At 42.1% G+C, this 18,565-nt stretch overlaps 1 protein-coding gene across 1 annotated transcript; it reads left to right on the top strand.

Annotated features, from left to right (window-relative positions):
• Positions 1–1,138: 1,138 nt before the first annotated feature.
• dnajb14 (DnaJ heat shock protein family (Hsp40) member B14) lies at positions 1,139–17,400 on the top strand. Its single transcript, XM_053622186.1, has 8 exons — positions 1,139–1,305; positions 10,343–10,520; positions 13,753–13,898; positions 14,112–14,300; positions 14,824–14,903; positions 15,102–15,211; positions 16,188–16,360; positions 16,629–17,400. Exons 1-8 carry the CDS (start codon positions 1,173–1,175, stop codon positions 16,751–16,753), a joined length of 1,134 nt encoding a protein of 377 aa, XP_053478161.1. The 5' UTR covers positions 1,139–1,172; the 3' UTR covers positions 16,754–17,400.
• Positions 17,401–18,565: the final 1,165 nt, after the last annotated feature.

Raw genomic sequence — 18,565 nt, 5'->3', positions numbered from 1 at the left:
CACTGCTTATATCTATACTTCTTCTACTTCCTTTAATATTTTAAAAAGCTCTAGATCAACCTTCAGGTTTTCCAGTAACCAAATTGGTTTATCCTTAATCATTTATACTTTAATGTTACACATTGCCTAAATTACTGTATAAATATTTAAAAAAAAAAAAAAAAAAAAAAAAAAAAAAAAAAACATTTAAAACCTTAAATCTAAAGTATTTTACATCACATACATTATCAGATCACTGATCGTCTGATCATTGAGTCATGGCTGGTGTTTTAGGTAATAATGATTAACAATTTATACTTTAATGTCACACATTGCCTAATTTAGCGTATAAAGCAGCCACATCAAATGTTTAAGATTCAAAAACACTAATTTAAACTTTAAATATTAAGTATTTTATTTCATAATTTTTTTTTTAATTTAACCCATAATGCTAATCTTCGTTCTCTGCTTTAGTGTATAATGAAACAATATACATTTATTTTACATATATTAACGTAGCATATAAAAAATGTCATATAGGTACGGATGTTTATGACATATAAAATAAAATGTAGATAAGCGAGAATCCAGAATACTGTAGTGCAAAATCATTGTGTACTAACAGTAGCACTATTACGCGTTATTAAATATATTTAGGAACAATATAATAATAAAGTATTAGGAAAAGGGAACATATTGGTGGTATTACACAGTATTTGCTAATATACTGTATATCCATTGCTTAGTGAATAATCTGCTTTTTCGAATCTTAAACTAAGACCACTTTCGAGTCTTAAACTAAAATCTCCGTATTGTCGTTAAAACACAGATCAACTGTGATTTGTATTGAAACGGATTTTTGAACCCACACACGCGTATTAATTAATAACGGCTTGTCAAAGTTGCTATGTCGATCCTACAAGACGAAAGTGCTGACACTGATGCTTAGATTATGCAACGCAAGTATCAGCTGAGCCGACTGGGTTTCTTTTTCTTCCGCACCCGTTTTGAAGAAAGCCCGCCTCCTGGATTACGATTGGTCAACAATTGAGTCATGGCGGAATTGTCCAATAGAAGCCTTGCTTGTGAGTACGAATTTCTCATTAATTATTGTGCCGGAGGCGGGGTTGGATGGAAGAGAGGTATGGAAAAAAATTCACGCGAACCGTAGAGAGAGAGGGGGGGGACAAACCATGGAAGGCAACAGAGACGAAGCGGAAAAATGTATCAATATAGCGACGAAGGCCCTCGAAGCAGGAGACAAAGAAAAGGCCATAAAATTCCTGAACAAAGCGGAGAAATTATTCCCGACTGACAAAGCGAAAGGTAACGTGGAATAGAGGCTTGGTTGATCTTTTCCGACGTTTGTTTAAGTGAGGAGCTGAACTGCGCTAAACGGAAGACGGCAGGTTTGGGCTGTGTCCCAATTGGCACCTTGATCCCTATACAAGGGCACTACCTAGGGAATGCGGTTAATGCTTTTAAACGCAGGATCTAGTGTTCTAGGTTGTTAACACGGAGTCGTTTGGGATTCAACCGTAGAGTGGCGATACCTTTAATCATCACATCACACAAATGTGTGTAAAATATGTGTGTATATGTAATGTCATTTAATTTATTCATTTTTAAATAGGTGAGAAACGTTTATAAACGTAGACATGTCGAAACATATTCTGGTTATCCTTCGCTGCGGTTGCGCTAGCTTAGCTTAGCTGTGTTAGCTCCGTTAGCAAGCTAAACTAGCAAGCCTGAAATGCTGACAAATGTGTAGTTTAATATGAGAAGTCTTTTTTTTTTTAAACATTGCTAACAAACGGAAACGGAAATGAGTGTTAGCTAGTCAGCATTGTTGAGGATAATGCTAACATTAACACCTGGATATGATGGATTTAATTTCAATATAACAAACATGTAAATAGGATAAATAGTCCAATTTAATGATAAATAATGCTGATAATATCGCGTAATGAATAAAAAATAATATAAACTGAAAATGCTTATTTAAAAATCATAAAAAATAAATAGAATAATAATGTGCTGATGACATACACTAATACGTTATTAAAATAATAACTATAAGTAATTATCTAAATAAATATTATTTTAATATAAAATAATATTAAGCAGTTATTTTTGTCCAGCTTTTTCTGTTTAACCTCTTTGTCAAGATAAACATATCATTAAATTAAATAACTGTAATTTCTGTGTGATATTACATCATGATACGAAATTAGATCGTCGTTGTTGTTGTTGTTGTTGTTGTTGTTGTTATTAAATCTTACTGAGCAAAAGCTTTAACCTTGCTCGGCTGTAGGTTGTTTGTGTAATCAGTACGGCAATACGGAGGGAACGAGCCAGTCCGTGGTGTGCAGTTACAGGGAAATCATCAACAGCAGGACGGTGTGATGTTCCCACACTCACGCTGATTATTTTTCTGTAAACGCACGTTCCTGAGTGTTTTATTGCCCTTCCACTACAGCAACTTATTAACACTTTTATTTATTGAACAGCACTTTTTATCGCAGCTATAAACAGTCGTTCCCTCACCAGCCCTGTCTTTAGTTCTCTGTCTAGATGTCAATAAAGAAAAAAGACAAAACAGTCGTGTTAGAGACACCACCAAGAAGCGTAAACTCCTCTGTCCTGAAGATGGTGGAAAATTTAAAGTGACTAACTTAATGATTTATCACGGAGTCGACATTATGTCACCTGTGCACTCTTAACCTGAACGCTCTTAACCTGAGCACTCTAAACCTGAACGCTCTAAACCTGAACGCTCTAAACCTGAGCGCTCTAAACCTGAGCGCTCTAAACCTGAGCGCTCTAAACCTGTACGCTCTAAACCCGTACCTTCTAAACCCGTACCTTCTAAACCCGTACGCTCTAAACCCGTGCTCTCTAAACCCGTGCTCTCTAAACCCGTGCTCTCTAAACCCGTGCTCTCTAAACCCGTGCTCTCTAAACCCGTACGCTCTAAACCCGTGCGCTCTAAACCTGTACGCTCTAAACCTGTGCTCTCTAAACCTGTACGCTCTAAACCTGTACGCTCTAAACCCGTACCCTCTTAACCCGAGCGCTCTAAACCTGAACGCTCTAAACCTGAACGCTCTAAACCTGAACGCTCTAAACCTGAGCGCTCTAAACCTGAGCGCTCTAAACCTGTACCTTCTAAACCTGAACGCTCTAAACCTGAGCGCTCTTAACCTGAACGCTCTTAACCTGAGCGCTCTAAACCTGTACCTTCTAAACCTGAGCGCTCTAAACCTGAGCGCTCTAAACCTGAACGCTCTAAACCTGTACCCTCTAAACCTGAGCGCTCTAAACCTGAGCGCTCTTAACCTGAGCGCTCTTAACCTGAGCGCTCTTAACCTGAGCGCTCTTAACCTGAGCGCTCTTAACCTGAGCGCTCTTAACCTGAACGCTCTTAACCTGAGCGCTCTAAACCTGTACCTTCTAAACCTGAACGCTCTAAACCTGTACCCTCTAAACCTGTACCCTCTAAACCCGAGCGCTCTAAACCCGTGCGCTCTAAACCCGTACCCTCTAAACCTGAGCGCTCTAAACCCGTACGCTCTAAACCTGTACCTTCTAAACCCGTACCCTCTAAACCCGAGCGCTCTATACCTGTACGCTCTAAACCTGTACGCTCTAAACCTGTACGCTCTATACCTGTACGCTCTATACCTGTACGCTCTAAACCTGTACGCTCTAAACCTGTACGCTCTATACCTGTACGCTCTATACCTGTACGCTCTAAACCTGTACGCTCTAAACCTGTACGCTCTAAACCTGTGCGCTCTAAACCTGTGCGCTCTAAACCTGAGCGCTCTAAACCTGAGCGCTCTAAACCTGTACCTTCTAAACCTGAACGCTCTAAACCTGAGCGCTCTTAACCTGAACGCTCTTAACCTGAGCGCTCTAAACCTGTACCTTCTAAACCTGAGCGCTCTAAACCTGAACGCTCTAAACCTGTACCCTCTAAACCTGAGCGCTCTAAACCTGTGCGCTCTAAACCCGAGCGCTCTAAACCCGTGCGCTCTAAACCCATACCCTCTTAACCTGAGCGCTCTAAACCTGTACGCTCTAAACCTGTACGCTCTAAACCTGTACACTCTAAACCTGTACCCTCTTAACCCGTGTGCTCTAAACCTGAGCGCTCTAAACCTGTACGCTCTTAACCTGTACCTTCTAAACCTGTGCGCTCTAAACCTGTGCGCTCTAAACCTGTGCGCTCTAAACCTGTACCTTCTAAACCTGTACCTTCTAAACCTGTACCTTCTAAACCTGTGCGCTCTAAACCTGAGCGCTCTTAACCTGAACGCTCTTAACCTGAGCGCTCTAAACCTGTACCTTCTAAACCTGAGCGCTCTAAACCTGAGCGCTCTAAACCTGTACCCTCTAAACCTGTGCGCTCTTAACCTGTGCGCTCTAAACCTGAGCGCTCTAAACCTGTGCGCTCTAAACCCGAGCGCTCTAAACCCGTGCGCTCTAAACCCATACCCTCTTAACCTGAGCGCTCTAAACCTGTACGCTCTAAACCTGTACACTCTAAACCTGTACGCTCTAAACCTGTACACTCTAAACCTGTACCCTCTTAACCCGTGTGCTCTAAACCTGAGCGCTCTAAACCTGTACGCTCTTAACCTGTACCTTCTAAACCTGTGCGCTCTAAACCTGTACCTTCTAAACCTGTGCGCTCTAAACCTGTACCTTCTAAACCTGTACCTTCTAAACCTGTGCGCTCTAAACCTGTGCGCTCTAAACCTGTACCCTCTAAACCTGTGCGCTCTAAACCTGTACCCTCTAAACCTGTGCGCTCTAAACCTGTACCTTCTAAACCTGTGCGCTCTAAACCTGTGCGCTCTAAACCTGTACCTTCTAAACCTGTACCTTCTAAACCTGTGCGCTCTAAACCTGTGCGCTCTAAACCTGTACCCTCTTAACCTGAGCGCTCTAAACCTGAACGCTCTAAACCTGAACGCTCTAAACCTGAGCGCTCTAAACCTGTGCGCTCTAAACCTGTACCCTCTAAACCTGTGTGCTCTAAACCTGTACCCTCTTAACCTGTGCGCTCTTAACCTGTACCCTCTTAACCTGTGCGCTCTTAACCTGTACCCTCTAAACCTGAGCGCTCTAAACCTGAGCGCTCTAAACCTGAGCGCTCTAAACCTGTACCCTCTAAACCTGAGTGCTCTAAACCTGTACCCTCTAAACCTGAGTGCTCTAAACCTGTACCCTCTTAACCCGAGCGCTCTAAACCTGTACCCTCTAAACCTGAGCGCTCTAAACCTGTACCCTCTAAACCTGAGCGCTCTAAACCCGTACCCTCTAAACCTGAGCGCTCTAAATCTGTACCCTCTAAACCTGAGCGCTCTAAACCTGTACCCTCTAAACCCGTACCCTCTAAACCCGTACCCTCTAAACCTGAGCGCTCTAAACCTGTACCCTCTAAACCTGAGCGCTCTAAACCTGTACCCTCTAAACCTGAGCGCTCTAAACCTGTACCCTCTAAACCTGAGCGCTCTAAACCTGTACCCTCTAAACCTGAGCGCTCTAAATCTGTACCCTCTAAACCTGAGCGCTCTAAACCTGTACCCTCTTAACCCGAGCGCTCTAAACCTGTACCCTCTAAACCTGTGCGCTCTAAACCCGTGCGCTCTAAACCCGTGTGCTCTTAACCCGTGCGCTCTAAACCTGTACCCTCTTAACCTGAGCGCTCTAAACCTGTACCCTCTTAACCCGTGCGCTCTAAACCCGTGCGCTCTAAACCCGTGCGCTCTTAACCCGTGCGCTCTAAACCCGTGCGCTCTAAACCTGCTGTGAGTCGCTTCGGGTTCAGCCGATCTCGACGATCCAAAAGAGAAACGTAAATGAGGAAATATTTCCGCAGACTGAGTGGAAGTGCAGTGTAGATGTAGATTAATGTAAATGTATATGATGATGATGGTGACGATAAGCCGACCTGACAGTCTGGAGTAAGTTTTACTGCTACTGATACACTTTAAAATCAACTTAAATAATAATAATAATAATAATAATACACCAAACTAGAGATTTCAACAGTCATGTTTTTAATATATATATTTGACAGAAATCCAGTATGAATATAGTGCGACTGTATAAAATCTGATGAACCTCATACGCTTTCACACACTCAAGTCACGACTGGAGCGATATGTATGTATGTATTTATTTATTTATTTATTTATTTATTTAGGTTAATGAAAGAATCTGAAAAGCAGTAAAACATCGTCCGGGGGTTGTGTAGGACTGAAAACATTGTTCATTGATCAGAAATACAGCAATGGAGACGTTAAACAAAACTATTAAATCACAAAAATGACTCGAGAACAGGAAACGCGGTCAGAGCAGCCCCAAACGGACCTTATGAATTTTCCGTGACCCCGAGCCGTGACTGCGCTACAGTTGGTCAATCCCAGATGTCTAATACAGGTCGACTGTAACATCTGGACACGTTACGATGTCAGCAACGTACGTAGGTGTAGCGTAAGTGACTGAGAACTAAAGGAATTGTTTCCCCTCACACTGATTTAGCAGTCTAGTGGAAGTTATTATTCACACACTCGCTGTTTCTATTCCTGAAGAGTTAAAAGCGACGTTCAGTAGAACAGAGCGAAACATCCCTGTCCATCAGGTTTCCTAATCAAACTGTGAAATGTTCAGCACAGCGACGTTAGACACACTGACGAGCGCCGTGTCTCTCTTAAAACTTTACGCTGTCGTCGTGACTGCTGTCATGATTAGGCTTGTCAAAAGTACCGGTACTTCGGTACCAAGTCGGTACTAAAAAGAAAAAAGTTGGCGGTACCAGATTTTCATAAGTACCGGTAGTACCGGGTCAACCCGGTACTGACGTGCTGCCTGACAGGTGGTCAGTCAGGAAATCTTCATGGGTGCACCATGCAACAAGAAGAGCTCTGCCGGTTACCATGGTTGCGTCCGAAACCGCATGCTCACCTACTATATAGTAGGCGAAATACGTGTATTTCTCTCGGACGCTCGTTTTCTGCTTTCGGTGCTGTTACCGCCAAGCGTGTAAAAGCCACGCCCTTAAAATTTACATGCGGATAGATTAACTGTGCTTTCAGGAAGAGCGGCTGCTTACCCGCGGTATTTATTTGAGCAGCTGAGTTTAAAATGCTGGAAGTGCTTGCATCATGACTGTTGTAGCAGTTTAATTGGAGTGCATCACTGCAAGAAAACATCCTCGCTTTTGCTTACTTAATGTTAGCATACGCGCGTTTAACGCTAATACGGTCAGGAGTCCTTATCAACCTTTTAATGCTTTAACTTTTATTGGGGTAAAATAAATGGGAGTTTACTCATTTTACACATCAGAGGCTTTGTGACGAGCGATATATCTGAAATGTATGTGTTGGAAAATAATATACGTGTGGTTAGCACGGTTTGTCTTTAATATCAGCCAGACACACATTTCTACTCTTGCCTGGATAACTCTAGTAGCTTTAATAACGATATGCTTGAAGAATACAGAATGGGATTTTTAAAAAAATACGTTTTATATTGATATTTAACTTTGTTAATAAAATAACGTGTTGTTTAATTAGCATGTTTTTGTGTTTTGCTTTGGTACCAAGTACCGTGGAATTTTACTGGTATTGGTACCGACTACTGAAATTTCGGTACTGTGACGGCCCTGGTCATGATCCGCGTCTCAAATGGAAAACGGCGATCTTTGAGGTGTTTAAAGCTCGAACACTGAGTGTAACAGGAAACCCGGGGAGTGTTGGCGCTGAATAACGCTCTAGAATAGTGCAGGAGTGTGAGACTTGAGACTCTGCGCCAGTTTGATTAACGAAGGAAGATGACGGACGGGGAGATTTGTCCGGATTTGTGTCAGGAGAGTGAAAAGACTAAAATATCCCGCGCACTGTTCATTTAAACTCCGCTCGTCTGAATGTGACTCGCGGAAACGTTTTTAATAATACGAACACAGAGAATCTATATTTGATATTTCTCATATTAATCTGTAAAATAAAAAATAAAAGAGTTATAACAAACAAGGAGTTTCTCTCGTGACCCAATCTGTAAATCAAGTGACCCTACACGGGGTCGTGACCCCTAGACTGGGAATCCCTGGATTAGATTATTATGTAAATAACTAGTTTGTCTCATCCGGTATTTATTTTCTCTTTTTGTTCGTCCAGATCTCCAGAACACGTGACGTTTCCACAGCACTACAGCTCTGAGCTTCAGCAGCAACCATTTTTACATTTATTTATTTATTTAGTTCGTTCGTTCGTTTTATCTCTGGTTTCTTTTCTAGTTTGACTTTTCGTTTTCCCCCTAAAATACTTGAGTAAATGAAAAAGGCAGGAGGGTGAGAAGAGAGAGATTTCAGCAGCAGGTTTGACCACAATCCTGTAATGGAGGATGAACAGACGGTGCTTTAGCTAATCTACACTCTCCACAGCGCTCTCTCTCTCTAACACACACAGAGACACACACAGAGACACACACAGAGACACACACAGAGACACACACAGAGACACACACGGCCCGAGCAGCTCTGTTTATACCTCAGATTCTGCTGTGTGATGCTGGTTAAGGAGGAAATGTCATTATGAACTTCCTGCGTCGATGACCTCTCACCTGCTGTAGTGTAGACACTGTTTACTGCACAGAGCTGGAGATCTGAAGGGTTTCCAAACCTCATACAGTGGACTAAATACACTCGAGTATGGTCTACCGGCATGTAACCCTCAGGCTTTCACACCATACAACTTTAATTCATAAAGCAACAAGTCAGTATTTGACAATTCAACTGATTCTGATGTCGTACAGTGCCAATCAGTTTCTATCCATAACGATACAATACACTTCGTTTCGATTCATATTTGACGATACCCTTAAATCTCCAATGATACAATTCAGTTTGGATTCATAAGGCGGATATTAGATGATTCCCTGAATCTCATATGATACGATTCAGTTTTGATTCATGAGGCAGTGATTTGATATTAGATGATTCCCTCAATCTCATGCAATACAGTTTTGTTTCATAAGGCAGTGATTCAAATTTGATTCATTTATGGCATTGGGCAGATGCCCTTATCCAGAGTGACTTATATTTATCTCATTAATACAGCTGGGCGGTTGAGGGTCGAGGGCTTTGCTGAAGGGTCCAGCGGGTGCTGGGATTTGATCCGTAGTCTAACGTCTTAACCACTGAGCTACCACCGCCCCGATTTCTAAGGCAATGATTCGATATTTGATGATCCCACTGAATATGCTCCGATCCGATACTGTTTAGTTTCCTGGGATCGATATGTGACTGTTCAGAATCTGGGTTTGACTTACCGTTAATTCTTGAACGATGACGATGTAGAGAAGCACTATTTTAAAAGTATTAGAGTTCTAGTCCCCTTGCTAGCCTGTTAAATAATTTACACACCAGTTTAGAAGTCTGAATTAGTTTTTACTCACCAGTTGTCTGTCCTGTTTCGGTAGTAATCGATATTTGATTGTTGCGTTGATTAATTTCATTCAGTGCCTTTTAATTGGACCGCTCTGACCCCATGTGTTAGCAGGAGGACATTTGTGATTTGTGGTCAAAAGGGAAAAAAAATATTTAAAATCTCACATCTGCATTCCTGAAAATGTTTATAATGGTTGCGTTTATATTAGATTTTATGATAAGCCTTTAAACCTGTAAACATCATTTTTACGAAGTACGCAAACGCATGCGTATTTAATTATACAATGCCTCATTCACGTGAGTAAATATGCCGACCTGCTGAGCGTCATCTATGTAAACACGCCAACCACGTCCCTTTGTTACTTTTCCGACATCTTCAGGTCAGAGGAGTTGAACCAAAGCAAATCTTGAGATTTGGACGAAGCAAAAGAGGAAATAAACGCTGGATGCGACATACAAAGCGTATGATTATCTAATCATTTATTCCTTCCGTGATTAGGATGTTTTCAGCCCTATATGCCTGTCAGACAACATCATTTTTGCTTTGTTGTTCGGAAATTATGTGTAGCATGAAACCAAACAGCAAACGAATCAAAAGAATCGATTTGACCCTGATTCAAGAATCAATTCGACTCTGTTCAAATTTAGAATAAGAGATGTGAAAATGCCCAGAAAAAGCACTTTTGTTTAGTTTTTTTTTGTAAGGAAATTGTTCGTTTGAGGCGCCAGGCTTCCTCCAAACAAATTCTAACGATTGAAGAAAATATCATTAATGGAAAAGCCACGAGATCCGAAGAGTCACATGACTGCGGTGTGTCATCTGAACAGATTTGATCTTAAGACTGAACAGGACTTTCTCCTGATATTTTTTTCTCAGCTGTAATCCGTTTCCTCTTAACGCAGTGTTGTTGGAGGCGTTGTTGAAGAACGGCAGTTCGGCGGGTAATGGAGGAGCGTACCACAGGAAGTCCGCGAACGGCACTGAGTCGACGGCGACGCCTCCACCACAACACAACCAGGAATCGGCAAACAGCGACCTGCCCAAGAACTTCAACAAGGAGCAAGTGGAAGGAGTGCAGAGGTCAGAGTTCACCCAATCAGTCCTCTCTGTGTGTGTGTGTGTGTGTGTGTGTGTGTGTGTGTGTGTGTGTGTGTTATCTCTGAATTTCAAGCCTTTTACAGTAGACATTAAGGTATATTCCACAGTCTGGGTTATTTATATATATTTCTACCAGGATGCCCACAGTGACCTCGAATTTGAGCAGTAACTGTAGCTCGGTGGTGAGGAACGGCTAACTCGGTGAATAATTGCCTTCTCTCCACGCTGTAGCCGTGTCTCGTGCTACGCTCGGATATAAATTATGGAAAGCTCTTGTGATGTAACGTTCACACTACACGACACGGGACACCTGATACACACAGGAGAAGAGAGAAACCAGGTGACTCGGGTGTGCTTGATTAAGAAGTAGGCATGCATGATGATGATGAACCATGGCTTATAGTGTCTATTCTAATACTCTAACACTCAACACACACTGATGTTACAGTGAACATTTGCTCTCAGAACAGGGCACAATTGAATTAAACTGTTGTTTTATTAGCAGAGATCACAATTTGAACCCCCCCGGAATATCAGTACGATCTACCATGACCCATCATCCGTGCCATCATTATTATTCTTTAAAAGCCCTGTCGAGTCCCCTTCACTATTTATACGCACTTTATAGGGTGTAACACTATTGCTTTACTTATATACCCTATGTAGTGCACTATTGCGACAGCACACGTTCGTTTCAGACGCTTAACTTTGTAGATCACGGCTTTCCAATGATTCATCCTGGAGTTTGGCTGTTACACCGTGTTGCATCACACACTCTTTGACCTGTGTGTGTGTGTGTGTGTGTGTGTGTGTGTGTGAGCTCGACGTCCCTGTGGAGATATTGAGCTATTGTGGTGAGAGCTGAGACTCAGATTCACGGGACCATGACTTCCCCTTGTTTCGCCTGACATGTTTTTACTAAGCATGGTGTGTGTGTGTGTGTGTGTGTGTTGTACCAACACACCATCATTTAGTCCATTCTATAAGCAAAAATAAAACAGCTTTGCAAAAGATTTATGCAGAAGTCTGAAAAAAATAAAAACACAGTACTTTATTCCTGCTGCTCGCTCGAGTGAATCGTTTATTAAAAACCTACAGGAATCAGACCAACACACACTTGACCAGTTTATTCCTCTCTCTAACACGAACACACTTAATCATCAGTGTATTAGTCACGGAGGAGGTGTTGGATTCGTTATAGGACCTGAACAGAACTCACACAATCGTATATAATTATAAACATGTTATTCAGATTTATTTTTTTTTATGCAAAAGGATAAACGTACGTTACAGCTTTAACGACTCTGTATGATGTGAGCAAATCTAAATCTAGGGTTATATTTTATTAAACCGGTCTGAGCGAGTCAGAAAAGTGAATCTGTAGCTTATCTATAATGAATCTCTAACGAATCTAATCTAAATAATCTGCAGTTTTTCTGTAACTAATCTCTAAATAATCTAGGGACATAACTGTTAATGATCCTCTAGCGTATGTTGATCGAATCTTTAATGACTCGGGACCAAATCGATGCCATATCTCTAATCAATCTCTGACAAAATTGTAATCTAACTAATATCTCATGACTCTGAGTCAAATCTCAAATGAATCCTTGATGAAGCTGTAACAAGTCCATCATAATTCTAACGAGTTTCTAACAAAACCTAATCTGTAACGAATTCCTTACAAACCTCCATCAAATCTCTAATGAATCTCTAACAAAACCTTATCGAATCTGTAACCTAATCTGTAATGATTCGGAAATGAGTCTCTAATGAATCTGCACCAAATCTCTAACAACTCCTTAACGACTCTCTAATTAAACTTTACTGAATCTCCATTGACTCTCTAATGAATCCTTACCTAATCTGTAACGCTTCAATAATGAATGTGTATTGAACAAATCTGGAGCAAACCTCTAATCTATAATGAGTCTTTAATGAATCTGTAGCAAAACTGTATCGACTCTCTAATGAATCTTTAACTAATCTAAAATGAAACAGTAATGAATCGCATTCAGATCTCTTTTGAATCTTGTACCAATTTCTACCAAATCTTTATCAATTCTCTAAAGAATCTTTAACAAAACAATCTTCATCTAATCTATAATGATTCACTAATGAGTCTCTGAGGATTCTGTACCAAATCTCTAACAAATCCTTCACGAATCTCTAATAAATGTGTACTGAATCTCTAATGAATCTTCACCTAATCGGTAATGAGTCTCTAATGACTCTGTAACAAATCTATATCAAATCTGTTTTAAATCGTTAACGAATCTCTATTAAAACTTTAATCTCCAGCAAATCTCTACCGGAATCTTTACCTAATCTATAATGATTCGATAATGAATCTCTGAGTCTGTACTGAATCTATTTCAAATCTCTTAACGAATCTCTAAGGAATCTTTACCTAATCTGTAATGATTCGATAATGAATCTCTATTGAACAGATCTGCAGCAAACCTCTAATCTAAACCTCTCCTCAGGTGGCTTATGTTGCGTTTGACCTGACTGGGGATTCTGTAGTCGGAGCTCGGAATTGTTATTTTTTTTCAGCCTTGGTGTGTTCGAGCTAGAAAGTTGGGGAAAACACGTACGCTCACTGAAGCCTTGTGTTTTGTTAACAAGACGTCAGCCAGGGACTGTTATCAGTACGAGTTGTCTTTAATGTTCCTGAAGCATTTAAAACTGTCCGGTCAGTGGAACAAATCTAACCAAATCTGTCCCGAAATCCCAACTTTCCAAGTAGGAATTCCAAAATGAAGTGGAGATTTCTTTGTTTATATTCCAGACGTAGATTGGAAACTCCGAGCATTAGTATATCTGAATGGTTTGGCGAGTTAGGGGTGTTAGTTTAGCCGGTAATTAGCAGGCGTATTTACATTCTCAGGACCCCCTCCTTCCCCGCCCTCCTCCCCTGGTGTGCGGTCTCTGAGAAACTCCTGTTCACGCAACATGCCGTGTATATTGCATTTGATCTCTCTAATTTACTCTCTGGAGGTTTTAATGTGGCGCGCTCTCTCTCTCATCAAAAAAAACATAAAAAGCAGACTCGGTTGCTGCTCGTTGTTATGGTAACGCTTGGAGTAAACGAATCTTCAGTCGGGATGATTTCATATGGGTTGGTGAAAGTTTTTGCATGTAAACACAGCCAGTGTTTCTTCAAGTTTGTCTTGTTTATTTACCGTGTGTGTGTGTGTGCGTGCGCGTGCAGGATAAAGAGGTGTAAAGACTACTACGAGGTTCTGGGTGTCAGTAAGGACGTTAACGAGGAGGAGCTGAAGAAAGCCTACAGGAAGCTGGCGCTGAAGTTTCACCCGGATAAAAATCACGCTCCCGGAGCTACAGAGGCCTTTAAAAGTAAATCCTGGTCCTGATTCTCTCACAGTCACGTTCCCAAAACATTTCTTCCACGTGTGTGTGTGTGTACTGTGTTTAGTACGTTTAGTACTCAAGCTACTGTAGGAATGAAGGGAGAGAAGGAATGATGAAAGCAGTGAAGGAAAGAATGAAGCAAGCTGCTGCTGTTATTGTTGTGTAAAAGTTTTTACCCCCTGCCTCGTTGTTGTGTAGAGATCGGGAACGCGTACGCGGTGCTGAGTAACGCGGAGAAGAGGAGGCAGTACGATGTGAGCGGAGGAGAAGAGCCCAGCAGCCCGGGACAGGGCGGACACGGAGGATTCGACTTCCACCGAGGCTTCGAGGCCGACATCACGCCCGAGGATCTCTTCAACATGTTCTTCGGAGGCGGTTTCCCCGCCTGTACGTCTCTCCTTTACTTCTTCCCAAAGACTAAAACTGTCGTAACTAAATCCACCTTAGCTGGAAGGATTAACACGGCTAACTAAAATAATGATTCAAAAGTTCAAACACAAATCCCCGTATCGAGCAGAAATGTGTCCGTTTATCATGTTTACGCACCGCTTTCAGCCAATCAGAGCGCGCTGTTTAACACCCGCTGTAATGAAGCGCGCGTGGGATTAAGACAGATTATAGAAAGAGTGCTTAATTTACATGATAGAAGATTCTGGAGTGCGAGAGGGAGGTGCTGATACAAAGCGTCATACACGAGGGAAAAGCCGGGTATTTAAAGAATAAGGACCGCGCTGACCTGGTTAACACGTTTCTGTCTTTTTTTCCTCTTCTTCTACACGTTTAGTCAGAACGCTGATGTGATATTAATCCCAATTTATTCAGATTATCATTTGATGTTTATAAACAGGACGTCAGTAATAAAATGGAAATATACTGTATGTATTATAAGCCCTGTGTGTGTGTGTCTCAGCGAGTACGTTTGCTAACAGCCGGGATCGATACACTCAGCAGACGGAGCACGTGAGGAGGGAGAGGGAAGAGAGAGGAGATGTACGTGGAGCTTTTGTTTATGTTCATCCATGTCGGTTTTTATTATTTAAGTCATAATCCATGTGAATGAATAAATGTTGTGATAAAAACATTTCGCTCAACACATTGTTGGCATGATGCTGAATTCATCAGATTCTCTCTCTCTCTCTCTCTCTCTCTCTCTCTCTCTCTCTCTCTCTCTCTCTCACACACACTTAGGGAGGCTTCTCCATGTTTATTCAGCTGATGCCGATCGTGGTGTTGATCCTGGTGTCTATTCTCAGTCAGCTGATGGTTTCCACTCCTCCGTACAGCCTCTACTCCAGACCGTACGTCCGTTTGCTCTTCTTTTATTCTGTCTTTCTTTCCTTAAGACGCTGAATGACACGTACACCGATCAGCCATACCATTAAAACCACCGACAGGTGACGTGGATAACGCTGATTATCTGGTTACAGCGGCACCTGTTGAGGGGTGGGATGTATTTATTAGGCAGCACGTGAACAGTCAGTTCCCGAAGTTAATGTGTTGGAAGCAGGAAAAATGGGCAAGCGTAAGGATCTGAACGCCTTTTTACCTACCTAAACATTATTGGAGACCAAGTTCACCCCTCCATGGTAGCGGTGTTCCCTAATGACAGCAGTCTGTTTCAGCAGGATAATGTTCCCTGAAACACTGCAAAAATGTTCCGGAACGCTTTGAGGAACATGACAGAGAGGTCAGGGTGTTGCCTCGGCCTCCAAATTCCCCAGATCTCATTCCGATCCAGCGTCTGTGGGACGTTCCGGACAAACAAGTCCGATCCACAGAGACCCCACCTCACAACTTATAGGATTTAAAGGGTCTTCTAGTAACGTCTTGGTGCCAGATAACCACAGCACACCTTCAGAGGTCTTGTGGAGTCCGTGCCTCGACGGGTCCGAGCTGTTTTGGTGGCACAAGGGGAGGGGGACGTACAGGCAGGAGGTTTTAATGTTATGCCTGATCGGCGTAAATGACGTATTATAACCTGTGTATATACATTTACCAGTATCAGTGTATATTTATATGAAAGGAATAATACACTCGAGTGTGCTGCTATAGGGAGAATAATCAGTGCTGGAGTGGGCTGTTAACACCCTGAAGTTGATTTTCTTATAACAGCCCGTCCCCAAGTGTTCACTAATCATGGCACTTCATGAGCGGTTCAACACGGAGGAAAACGCCGAACTGCAGTCAGAGGATGCAAAAATGTAATCATCCGTAATGTAATAAATAATATTTCGTATTGTGTGTGTGTGTGTGTGTGTGTGTGTGTGTGTGTAGATCGACAGGTCAGACATTAAAGAGACAGACGGAGAACCTGCACGTGGATTATTACGTCACCCGAGACTTCAAATCGGAGTTTAAGGGCTCGGCGCTGCAGAAGATTGAGAAGAGCGTGGAGGACGATTACGTGTCTAACGTGCGCAACAACTGCTGGAAGGAACGACAGACGAGTACGTTTCCTCACACATCCATGATTACACTGTTTTGGTGTCCATCGTGAATGAGCTGTTGCTATAGAAACGCTAACGTATTAAATATGATCCTGCACTACTGTCAGAGCTGCTGTTTATAGAAAATGAATGAACACTTTCTGACCAATCACAGTCCAGAATTCAACAGCACTGAACAGTTGTTTATGACTTGGCTTATAAACTTCTCTCCTGCTGTGTGTGTGTGTGTGTGTGTGTGTGTGTGTGTGTGTGTGTGTGTGTCTTACAGAAACAGACCTGCTGTACGCCGCTAAAGTGTACAGAGACGAGCGTCTGCGTAGGAAGGCCGAGCTCATGACCATGGACAACTGTAAAGAGCTGGACAGACTAAATGAGCTCTTTCGCGGTGGATGAGCCTCGCTCTGCACGGACTCTTGGCACATAGATATCACAGAATATATATGTATATGTCACAGATGTAAATGTTTTTTAAGGAAAGAAATCAGGACGTTAGGAGAGAAAAAGTACTAAAATATTAAAGTCTAATGTACTGTGAGAGCTCTTTTACTTTGAAACTGTTTATCATCATCATAACTCTTCACTGCACATGGCTGATTTTCCTGACGCCATTTTACCTCCGAAGAATTTGAACACTGAAGGATGACGGACCGAATCCCTAACATTCCTCCTGTCTGCTGCCTCTTCCTTCACGCTCCTGACCTCACGTTAGATCTTCTGAAGCTCATCAGGGAGGCGTAGCTCATCTCCCACAATCCTTAGCAGCAAGCAGCAGCTATACTGTGTTGTAAACTTGAAGAAAACACTTTTAGCTCCTCCTCTAGTCCACGCCGAAGCTCCACGATCATGAACGGTGCCGACAGGAAGCGGTTTGAGCTGAGTTTCCCCCTGAAGTCACGGTTCTGCTGGATGGACCCCTGAGCCATTTTAATCCACGTCGTCGTTGTACATTTTATTTCTGAACGTTTGAAGCTATTTAAGTGGAAATTCTTCCTCATTGCTCGACTAATCATTTGAATAAAGTTTAAATTATTACTGACTGACTGGATAGTGATGAGTACTCACTGTCTCTGAAGCTGAATTTCTGTAGTGCGTTCACACTAATCGGTAAAAAGACGGGGCGGGGCTCGAAACAGATGACGAACGGAACTGACGCTAGCTGTCGAGCGTTTCAACTCCAGCTCTGTCTCTGTCTTCATCATAAAACTGTATATTAAAACGAAAAACATACATAGCTTCTTGCCAAACCCTGCTGGTTCAATTAGCGAGCGAACAATCGCCTAACAAATTTTAATGTTTGATTTTTTTTTTTTTAAGTAAAGTCCTATTCAGACTGGATTAGTTTTACGTAGTGCACTTTTTTTTTGTCTTTTTTTAATGTTTCCATAGTTAATACTGATGTGTAGATACAGTCCTGATGACTAACAGCCCCAGGATGGCCAGAACCCGTCCTTGATTGGCCGGAACTACACGATCCGTTACTCAGACTGCTGAAGACGTTTCAAGTTTTATTTGTCACACACAAGTATCTGTTCGCAGTTTAGTTATTGTAGTGAAACGCTTGGTAGCAAGTTCCAGAGCTGTGCTAACACTAAAAAACAGCAATGCAAGAATTGTGTTGTTTCATATGTAAAAAATGGGGCATTAGTTAAACACAGAAACTCAGTCTTTTCTCCCAGAGACAGCTCTCTGGTTTCCATATTGGTTTATCCTTTTTAACAACAAACGTAGTCTTTCACAGCTGAAACCTAGGGCTCAAACCAAAGGTAGACATCTGTTCATCCATTTTCAGTATCGCTTATCATACACAGGGTCACAGGGAGCCTGGAGCCTGACCCAGGGAACAAGGTGGAGCACTATCTCACACTACAGACAATTTGGAAATGACAGTCAGCCTAGGCAAACGTGCTACCCGTTAAATCACCCTGCCCTTTTCATCTTAAACCCAAATGTCTTCAGTGTATAGCGAAAACAATAGAATTGTCCTTGCTGTTCAGGGAACTGTATCATTTGAGACGCCCACGGGTTTATTCTACAAGGCGCGAATGACTGAATCCTTATCTGCAGAGTTGGATGAATGAATGAATCTTTGAGTCGGTACGCTGACTTAAATGATTCCCTTGCGAGTCGCATATCAGTAGGTTAAACGTTGCGTTTCTGATTACATTCAAACGTGCACATAAGATCGCGCGCTTGTGTTGTAGAACG

The sequence above is a fragment of the Ictalurus furcatus genome, chromosome 3, assembly GCF_023375685.1.
Source record: "Ictalurus furcatus strain D&B chromosome 3, Billie_1.0, whole genome shotgun sequence".
NCBI lineage: Eukaryota > Metazoa > Chordata > Actinopteri > Siluriformes > Ictaluridae > Ictalurus > Ictalurus furcatus.
This window is presented reverse-complemented; position numbering and strand designations above follow the sequence as displayed.